This window comes from Quercus suber, unplaced genomic scaffold, assembly GCF_002906115.3.
Source record: "Quercus suber isolate HL8 unplaced genomic scaffold, Cork oak 2.0 scaffold_5, whole genome shotgun sequence".
In the NCBI taxonomy this organism is placed as follows: Eukaryota; Viridiplantae; Streptophyta; class Magnoliopsida; order Fagales; family Fagaceae; genus Quercus; species Quercus suber.
The window spans coordinates 2,238,624-2,249,702 of NW_027069471.1; the positions used below are offsets into that span (position 1 = coordinate 2,238,624).

General features: G+C 37.9%; 1 protein-coding gene and 1 non-coding gene across 2 annotated transcripts; both read left to right on the top strand.

Moving 5' to 3' along the window:
* Positions 1–5,017: 5,017 nt before the first annotated feature.
* On the top strand, positions 5,018–5,653 carry LOC136066765 (cysteine-rich receptor-like protein kinase 26). Its single transcript, XM_065771573.1, has one exon. The coding sequence runs from the start codon at positions 5,018–5,020 to the stop codon at positions 5,651–5,653; it is 636 nt and encodes a 211-aa protein (XP_065627645.1).
* Positions 5,654–6,692: 1,039 nt separating this feature from the next.
* On the top strand, positions 6,693–6,831 carry LOC112029597 (small nucleolar RNA Z247). Its single transcript, XR_010628747.1, has one exon. It is a non-coding gene; the product is annotated as a small nucleolar RNA Z247 (small nucleolar RNA).
* The last annotated feature ends 4,248 nt before the right edge of the window (positions 6,832–11,079 follow it).

An 11,079-nucleotide genomic window follows, 5' to 3' on the forward strand; every position in this document is an offset into this window, starting at 1 on the left:
AGACTAATATGAGTAAAAGAACCTCCCAGGCAGACATGAAAGGAAAGGGCAAAGCACTAGCAGTGTCCAAACATTTCCGAAAGCCTTCAGTAAGGATTATAGATGGGCAGGAAGGTGTCTCATTAGAGACAATACCCCTTCAGGATACGTTGCAAGCAGAAGCAATGTATTCATCTGGTAAAAATAGTGTAACTCTGCAAAAAGTGCTCCGCACTGATCTCATGTTTAAGGACAGAGAATTTATAGACCTCCCTCTTCATATTAAACTACTTCTTGATAATTTACAAGCAGCTTTTACCCTCAAATATAAACCCTTATTCCAAAAGACCCTTCAGGCTTTGGAATTATATCTTGTTAGCACCGGGCATTTATTGAAGCTCTCGGTTGTCAACTACCTGGCAAGGAGGATGGAGATTCAAGCTCCACAAAGACAGAATCACAGTCTTTAAAAAGCTATCTTATGGGAACAAGCTTTTCAAAGCTCCACCCTAAGATTCAGCAAAAAACGAGGCTTGCCATCAGAAGCTTATTCCCTGAAATCCAACAGAAAATATTGACCCATACAGCTTTAACTAGTTCTTATGACAAATGGATGTATCTTTTCAAGGTTTTAGTCTCTACAGCATTCATCAGAACAGAAGACATGACAGGTGATATATGGTTATCTCATAAAGCTACATGGTATGAAAGCTTTGGAAATGCAGACAGAGTTTATGAAAGAACAGGAGATAGATATAATCCCTACCTAGGATTACTTATCAACACAGAGATAGAGGATCCAGTGGTCCGTGACCTTTTATGGTTATCTGAAATGTTGGAAGCAGGGTTTATTAGCAAATTAATTATAACTTCTGCAATTCAGATTAGTTTATTCCCCAAAGTTATCCAAGAAGCAACTGCACAGATTGTAGGACTTAATTATATGAAAATGGAAATCTGGAGTACTCTTCCAGTTTGGGACACTAGCTATTATATGGAAGCTCAGTCAGCACATATTCTAGTTCTTATCCATGATTGGGGTTGTAACCTTGAATACAACTGGTATACAGGAGACACTTATTTATCACTTGATGATCTAGGTGCTTTGGCTCAAGAATGGTCTAATTTTATGAGTAACAAGATTTATGAAGAACAGAAAGAATTAGACAAAGGTTTCCACTTATATGGCTACACAGATAGAATAGCAGTGTATGGTCCAAGACCTTCAGCAAGGAGGCTTATTGGGAAAAGAAGGATTGTTAAAGATCCCAGATTGATGATAGCCAAAGATCACATTCCTGTTTTCCTTCTTATTTCATATTGTGCTTTATGTAATGATTACGGAGTGCTCCATGAGCATGAGCAGTATGAGGACAACTCCGATCCACTAGATTATGATAACTACGAGGATACAGATTGACAAGACAGACATAATGGTTTTCCCAAACAGACAATAATGATAGATCACTATTCACCAGACACACCAGACAGATCATTATTCACTTCCTGACAGATAGACTAATGTTGCTATTCAAGATAGACAAATGTTACTATTCATCAGCATGCGCAAAAGGAGTTCAGAAAAAGACAAAACAGATTTTAAGTTATTGTTCAAAATTTTACCGACAGATTAACTTGAGTTCACTTTACCCAACTTAGGTTACTTTTGAAGACTTACCATGGTTTATTTCATCTATAGAAATACAGACTCTGAAGATAGAAGATATGTTCCAATTTCAAGGTCCAAAATTAAGGTCCAAAAAATTAGAAGTTCAAGTTTTTAGAAAGCCTTTGTAATAGCCTTCCCTCTCTCTCAAAAAGACTTTTGTACTCCATCCCTCTCCTTTTGTAATCTTGTAACCTTTTCCCTCAGACAGTTTTACTTTGTAATCTTGTAACTCTTCAGACAGTGTTTATTTTCAAGCTTGTATCAAAGATAGTTTATTTTCAAGTTTAATCAAAGACAGGAGTTTATTCAAGTAAGATTTTACTAGTTTCTGTTTTCATATTCCATACTCTGTTTTAACTTATTTTTGAATATATCTATTTTGTTATTTTCTTTTTTATCATCTATTTTATCATTGTTTATGCTTCTATATTACCATCCACCTATAAATCCATTGTCAGTATTAGAGAAATAGCAAATTTCTTGTATAACAAAGCAAATGTCAGCCAATGGTATTTGCATAGGAAGCCAGAGAATATTCAAACATAGTTCAACAAAACTTGTGCACTAAGAACAAGTGACAGCAAAATATTTTCGAAGATCTAGCAAATTTGATGTGCAGATCAGAAGCTATAATCCCGACAGATTCTACTTGCAATGTAGACGAAAAAGAAATTGAAGCATGCGGTAGGCTCATTTCAGGATTCACAATGTATGCAAATTTGTAAATCAATGAATGCCTGAAGTTTCCTATATCCTTGTGCAAGTGTATTATGTTTCAGGCAAAGACATCACAAAGACTTGACACCCAAAGCATAGTCTCTTAAAAGGCTGAGAAATCAGCTACTAAAGTAAAAGGCACGAGATTGTTGATAAAATTCTCCACCATTTAGAGTTAAAATGGAGAATCATAGGAAAATTGTGGCCCAAGGTGTGCTGGTATGACTCTGTTAGGTTCCTTGAATAAATACTCAAGGGCATAGATTTTCTGGGTTCAATCAATAAATGAAAGCCCAAATTTCCTTTGTTCCAAATCCTTGGTTCTTGTTTCAAAAACGCGCCCTTGAGATCCTTTGATGGTTTGAACATTCGAAAATATTAGATCCTCTTTTGATTGAATAATTATCCTGAGTCGTGTATAAATATTACTTATTTTGGAACAACAATTTGTCTTTTGGCTCTTGAAAATATGGATTTAGTTTTATGTTTGATTTTTGTTTGATTCTGAGAATGACTTGGTTAAATATCTTGAGCAGCTTTTTTTTAGTTTCGAACTCTTATAATAGAGCTTGTGTTTTAGAGTTTAGTTCAGAATGATTATGGGAAATAAATATCGCAGTACCAAAGTAATAGTCAGCTGATTATGGTAATGAATTTCAAAAGGTTTGAAATCAAGATGGATGGTTTTTGTTGAGTCCACAGGACTAGGTTGGCAAACCGTGACCAATTAAGAACTAACACATAATTAGATTAATAATCAACTTGGTTTAAAATTGGTCATTCAGCACAACCGAGACCTAAATTGCTAACAATGTACAATATTAAACATAATATGGTTATGCAAAACAAACTTTCATTTATATCATTCACCTTACTGATAGTAGTTTAGAAATGCACAATTAGTTTGTTTGCAAAAAGTCCATGTACAAAAACATAGCTCTAAATGTGTATTCAAGCCAAATTGCAGAAAAGGTCCATGTACAAAATTAGTGAATACAAACCACATTGTGATGCATCATCCCCACCCCCACCCCTTCTTCAATGGAATGTGTGTTTTTTTTTTTTTTTTGGGATCTGTCATATACTTACTAACCACACTGGTTGCATTATATATATATATATATATTTTTTTTTTTCCTGAACGCTGCATTAGAAATATTAGGTCTAGTACACATCACCAAGTACATGAGACACCCAATTACATTAGCAATTTAGCAAATGGCACTTTAGACATACACTCTCAGTACTCATCATCTAATATTAATATTGGATGCAACTGTGTGGACAATTTGAAACTGGCAACAAGCAGTACACTAACCGTTTTTTAATCAAGCATTCTAAACATCTCTTAACACCTTTTTAAAGATATTCCTTATGAGATAGCCGCAATTACAAGTCCCTCTATCATTGTGAATTTCTATCCTAAGGATTTTCTTAGTAGCTCTAACATTTTTTATGTCAAATTCGCATCTCAAGAAATACTTCAATTTGGCAATTCAAAATGCAAGATTAACTCCCTCAAGTAATTTGAGATTTTTTTTTTTTTGCAATGTACCAACTAGCTTCTAATCTTGGCTAGTGGTTTATCCAACCGTGGTTTGAAATATTGTTGCTTTGTTTGCTTCCTTGACTTGAACATGATGTTGTTTTGCTTGTTGGTGTAATTTGCAATTTGTTTTGCTCATTTATTCCAAGAAGAAAAAGTATTTTAGTAATTTCATATGCTAAAAAATTACCAAAATGCTACTCTATTGTTTAGATTACTTAAATTGCGTTAGTAACTTTTTGGTAAAGTTAACCCCAAATTAGACAATATGAGGTTTATTATTTGTGACAAAAGAAAACTCCCAAATTAGGTTGTTAATCTTGCGCTCAAAATTTTTGGGGAACATTATAAATCAATTAAAGATTGGAGTGAAAAACTATAATTTTCCCTAAAATTTACTTACCAATAGCATGCAACAAAAATGAAGAAAGTTCAAAGTTCAATTCAAAATAAATATATGTGTTTCCAAATTCAAACTCATTCACATCTAGGTGTCCCATGGAAGAAAAGACCTTTTTGAATTCTATTATGTCCTATTAGTCTAACGAGAATAATTTAGGTCCGGAGCTAGTGTAAAAGACACCATTTATGCCAGCCAATCAACAATCATGAGAAGACATATCAGCAAACAAATTTAAACTCAATACACCTTATTACATGCAATTATAACCTAATTAAAACCATGGAGCTCCGGTGTGAGGAGGAGAGGAGAGTCTGCCCTAGGTTTGCTGTTTGGAGAAGAAGCTTTGAACATGTTGAAGTAATATTTTGGGTTTTAAGTGGGTTATAATTGTGTATAATAAGCGTATTGAATATAAATTTTTTGGGTGATGTGTTGCTCTAGGATGGGCTGGCGTAAAAGGTGTCTTTTACGCCAGCTCCGAACCTAACTTATTCTCATTCAATATCCACTCATGTCTTCATACGCAAACCATGTATTATTCAGTTCAAAGCTTTGAATTGGTCATAAATTAAATGAAGTTTCCAACACCATAGTCAATGTAGAAAGAAATACATGAACTGATGAAAGTATAGAACAGGAATGACAGAGGAGTCTAATGCTAAAATTTTTCCAACCTAGCCACAACTGCAGAGGAACAATGAAAATGGGCCATTCGAGACTACTGTTATTCTTCTTTGTTGCTCTCATTCATCTTGTTATTCCCACAGCTGCCCAACACTGTTATGACACTGGAAACTACACCAGTAACAGTACCTATAGGGCAAACCTCAATACTCTCCTGGCCTCAATGATTAACAACACCAAAATTAATTATGGGTTTTACAATTTTTCTTTTGGTGAAGCTCCCGACAAAGTATACACGATTGCGCTCTGTAGAGGAGACACTTCGCCCAGTGAATGCTGTAGTTGTATCAGTGGGGCAAGTTCTGACCTATTGAAAGCTTGTCCAAACCAAAAGGAGGCAATCATTTGGCCTAATAAATGCTCGCTTCGATACTCAAACAGATCCATATTTAATGCTATGGAAGCTAGCCCTCTTTTTGCCTTTTACAACACAGGAGACGTCTCAGACGTAGAAGCTTTCAACAACATGCTATTACCCTTGTTAAATATCCTAAGAAACCGTACTGCATCAGGAAATTCTAGTCACAAGTTTGCTCTGCAGAGTGCCCCTGCCCCAAACTTCCAAACCATATATGCATTTCTTGAGTGCACCCCTGATTTGAGCAAGCTAGAATGCAACAGTTGTTTGCAGCAGGTTCAGAGTTTTATACCATAATGTTGTAATGGAAAGCAAGGAGGTAAATTTGTAACACCCAGCTATGATATAAGGTTTGAAGTATACTCTTTTTATGACCCTTCAGTTGAGCCACCACCATCACCGCTGCCACCATCACCATCACCACCGCCACTAGTCCCATCTGCTGTTAAGGATAAGATTTGCTAGCCAAAATAGTGGTGCCGTGTAGCTGTGTGTTACCTGCAAAATAGCTGCTGCATAATGCTGCCGTGTAGCTGTAACGTAGCTGCATAAAATTCAAATTTAAATCTGATCTGTGTGGCAGCTGTAGATAGATATTTCAGCACTTGATTTGAATTGTAACAAAGAGATATGATGAGATAGGATAGGGTAGAGTTATTTGTATTTTGAACTTCTTGTATTTGAATTTCATATAGCTGTACAACTCTATAAATGATAAGTCCCAAATCAGATTGGTTTGGCTTTTGCAAATTATATCAGATAGTTATTAGTTTTACATGGTATCAGAGCCATTTGTAACTCACGTTTAAATTTTTTTTTCTTCATGGCCTCTTCCTCAACGTCCTCTACCCTAAACACAATGCCTACCCCTTCTCCCACCTCACTCACTCCCATTCATCACCTTATTACCATCAAATTAACCCGTGAGAATTACCTATTATGGAAAGCTCAAATTGTTCCATATCTCAAGGGGCAACATCTCTATGGCTATCTCGATGGAAGCATTCCTGCTCCACCTCAATCTCTCACTATTGAAGCCAATGGAGACGCACAAGTCATCCAAAATCCGGACTTCAGTCACTGGTATTTACAAGACCAGATGATCCTCAGTGCCATAATATCCTCCCTCTCTGAGCGTATTCTAGCTCATGTGGTCAAATTCAACACATCAAGGGACGTGTGGCAAGCCTTAGAGAAAATGTTTACCTCTCAGTCAAGGGCTCGAACAATGCAAATCCATTATCAGCTCGCCACTCTGAAGAAAGGCAATTCCTCAATTGCTGATTATTTTCACCAGTTTACAACACTGGTTGATACACTTGCTGCTACTGCCCATGCCTTGAATGATTTTGAAATCATCTCTTTTCTTTTAGCTGGTTTGGGACCTGAATATGATTCATTTGTCACATCTGTGACAACAAGAGTGGATCCTCTCACAGTTGATGAACTATATGGGCATCTGTTAGCTCATGAATTGCGGCTTGAACATCAACAGCCAACTGTTGACCTTCAACTTGCCGGAGCAAATTTTGCTGCAGGACGTGGAAATTCCCGCGGTGGTCGTGGCGGCGGTAGCTCCTTTCACTCTGGCCGTGGGCCTTCCTCTAGCACACAGAAAAATTATCGAGGCCGTGGACGTGGAAATGGTTCTCCAACAAACCGTCCCATGTGCCAAGTTTGCCACAAACCTGGTCATACAGCTTTGAAGTGCTATCACAGGTTTGATAATTCTTATTCTGCAGATCCTAGTAACAACATGCACGCCTTGCTCACTACTCCTCAGACGGCTCCTGATCTCAATTGGTACCCTGATTCTGGAGCCACTCATCATCTCACTGCTGATCTTGCAAATTTGAATGTGAAGGCTGACGAGTATCATGGTCCTGATCAAATTCGCATTGGTAACGGTCATGGTTTAACTGTAAAACACATTGGTTCTACTCATTTATCTACCCCAACCTCTTCCTTTCTTTTAAATGATGTTTTACATGTTCCTCATATTACCAAAAATTTGATTTCTGTTCACAAATTTACTACTGACACAAATACATTAATTGAATTTCACCCTACTCATTTCTTTGTGAAGGATCGCACAACAGGGAAGGTTCTGCTACACGGGCTGAGTAAAGATGGACTGTATCTGTTTCCTCCTGCTTTCAATAAAATTCCTTTGTCATCTTCTGCCTTTGTTGGTGAACGTACTTCTCCAAATCAATGGCATTCACGATTGGGACATCCTGCTTTTAAAGTTGTTCGTCATGTTTTGTCTAGGTTTAGCTTGCCTTTTAGTTCAAATAAAACTGTTCACTCTTGTTCTGCTTGTTTAAGTTCTAAGAGTAAACAACTTCCTTTTACTTTGTCATGTACTCAAGTTAATTCTCCATTGGAATTAATTTTTTCTGATGTTTGGGGTCCTTCTCCCATTTGTTCTAAATCTGGTTCTAAATATTATGTTTCTTTTATGGATGCTTACAGTCGCTATACCTGGCTCTATCCCATGACAAATAAAAGTGATGTTCTCTCTATTTTTATTAAATGGCAAAAATATGTTGAACGATATTTTAATACCAAAATTAAAATGGTTCAATCTGATTGGGGTGGAGAATATCGCTCTCTACATAATTTTTTACAAAATTGTGGCATCACTCACCGTGTTTCTTGCCCTCACACCCATCAACAAAATGGTGTTGTTGAGCGTAAGCATCGTCATGTTGTAGAAACAGGTCTAGCCTTACTGTATCATGCCAAGGTTCCACTTCAATATTGGGATGAAGCTTTTCAAACGGCGTGTTATTTAATTAACCGTCTTCCAACCTCCACTCTAAAGAATCAATCTCCTTTTCAAAAACTTTTTCATCAAACTCCTGATTATAATTTTTTACGTGTGTTTGGTTGTTCTTGTTGGCCAAATTTGAGACCCTACAATTCCCATAAGCTTCAACCACGTTCTATTCCATGTGTTTTTCTTGGTTACAGCTTACTTCATAAGGGTTATAAATGTTTGCATCTCCCTTCAAATCGTGTTTATATATCTCGTAATGTCATTTTTGATGAAACACACTTCCCTTTTGCAGTCAGTCCTGTTGCCTCTCAATTAAATTCCATGTCTTCAGGTACAGATTCATCACAGGTACAATCTGCCAGCCCGTGGACAGCATTGCCCATCCGTGTTGGGCCTTATTTTTCTCAGCCAATGCCTCTACAAGATTCGGCCCACTCTTCACTTACTCCACATAACACTCTCGGCCCAACAGGTCAAGCCCAGCCCGCCCCTTGCCCTATAATTACAACTGATCAGGTACACGCTCCTTCACAAACCCACACCTCCTCACAAATTGCCGCTGAACCCCCTGTTTCAGATATCCCTTTGATCAATCAGCCCCTTAACGCTTCAACACAAGATCCATCCTTCCATCCCATGACTACTCGCTCCAGGAATCACATCTCCAAGCCTAAGTCCTTCACTGATGGGACTGTGAAATACCCTCTACCTCGTGCTCTCCTTGCTGATGGTGTTGATGTCAATATTTTGGCAGAACCAACTTGCTATACCTCGGCAATGAAAGATCCCAAATGGCGTGCTGCAATGAATCTTGAATTTGATGCCTTACTCAAAAATCAAACTTGGGAACTAGTTCCTTCTCATCTTGCTCGGAACATTGTTGGCTGCAAGTGGGTGTTTCGGATTAAAAGGCTTGCTGATGGCTCAGTTGAACGGTACAAAGCCCGTCTGGTTGCTAAGGGCTTCCATCAAGTTCCTGGTGTTGATTATGGTGAGACTTTCAGCCCTGTGATCAAACCCACTACGGTACGCATTGTCCTATCTCTTGCTGTGTCAAAAGGTTGGGTTTTACGTCAATTTGATGTTCAAAATGCCTTTTTACATGGCAATCTGTATGAGGATGTTTACATGTCTCAACCTCCGGGGTTTTCTCATCCTCAATTCCCTAACCATGTCTGCAAATTGAAAAAGGCACTCTATGGGTTGAAGCAATCTCCCCGGGCGTGGTTTTCTCGCCTTAGTTCTCGGTTAATTGCACTGGGCTTTCATGGTTCACGGTCTGATTCGTCTCTATTTATTTATCATAGTACTGTTGTCACCATTTATTTTCTAATATATGTGGATGATTTGATTGTTACTGCCTCTCAACCTTCGGCCATTGATACTCTACTTCGTCACTTGCAACTTGATTTTGCCATTAAAGATTTGGGCAATTTGAATTTCTTTCTGGGTGTTGAAGTCTTGCCTACTACTAATGGATTGATGTTATCTCAGAAAAGATATATTTTGGATCTTTTAGGCAAAACAAAAATGCTAGAAGCAAAGCCCCTTAGTTCTCCAATGGCTTCCTCCACTAACCTCTCTGCCTTTGAAGGGGATCCTATGCCTGATGCTACTTTATACAGAAGCACTGTTGGAGCCTTGCAATACTTGTCTCTCACTCGCCCTGACCTTTCCTTCGCTGTCAACAAGCTTTCCCAGTTTATGCATCGTCCAACTACCATTCACTGGCAAGCTGTCAAGCGACTCCTACGGTATCTCAAACAGACCATTCACTTTGGTTTACAGTTGAAGCGATCAACATCTCACTCTCTTCAAGTTTTCTCTGACGCGGATTGGGCTGGATCCCGCGATGATCGTCGTTCAACTGGGGGCTTTTGTGTATTTCTTGGTGACAATCTCATTTCTTGGGGCTGCAAAAAGCAAAAGACCGTTGCTCGGTCTAGTACAGAGGCGGAATACAAAGCTCTTGCTAATGCTGCTGCAGAAACTAAGTGGTTGTGCGCTCTTCTTTTTGAGCTTGGTGCCCCTGTTACTTGCTCTCCTGTGCTATGGTGTGACAACATTGGTGCCACTTATTTATCGTCTAATCCGGTTTTCCATGCCCGTACAAAGCATGTTGAGATTGATTTCCATTTTGTTCGAGATATGGTTGGTGATGGTTCCCTTGTGGTTCGTTTTCTGTCCAGCAAAGATCAGTTAGCTGATATTTTCACCAAGCCACTTTCTTCTTCTCGGTTTGCTATGCTTCGGACCAATCTCAACGTTCTTCCAGCACGGTTGAGCTTGCGGGGGAGTGTTAAGGATAAGATTTGCTAGCCAAAATAGTGGTGCCGTGTAGCTGTGTGTTACCTGCAAAATAGCTGCTGCATAATGCTGCCGTGTAGCTGTAATGTAGCTGCATAAAATTCAAACTTAAATCTGATCTGTGTGGCAGCTGTAGATAGATATTTCAGCACTTGATTTGAATTGTAACAGAGAGATATGATGAGATAGGATAGGGTAGAGTTATTTGTATTTTGAACTTCTTGTATTTGATTTTCATATAGCTGTACAACTCTATAAATGATAAGTCCCAAATCAGATTGGTTTGGCTTTTGCAAATTATATCAGATAGTTATTAGCTTTTACAAATACAAACCACATTGTGATGCATCATCCAAAAAAAAAATACTATATTCACAACATTTTCATAACACTTTCAAAACAAATCCAAAATAGCAGGTTGTTATTGGTTATTATTAGTAGACAAAAAAGTAATTTCAATTGTAGATTCAAATTAGAATCAACAACTTATCATCTATGATTTATTGCGAAAAGATTATGAAAATGTTATGGACGTATTACTTTTTTAAAACAACGCAATGTGTATCACATCACCTTAGTGATGTCATTCTTTAACTAGCCCATCACTCTACATGCCTCTTGATTGAAGTTTTGT

What these genes read in the sequence shown, in the direction of transcription:
- LOC136066765 (XM_065771573.1), top strand. Translation starts at nt 5,018, where the DNA reads ATGGGCCATTCGAGACTACTGTTATTCTTCTTTGTTGCTCTCATTCAT.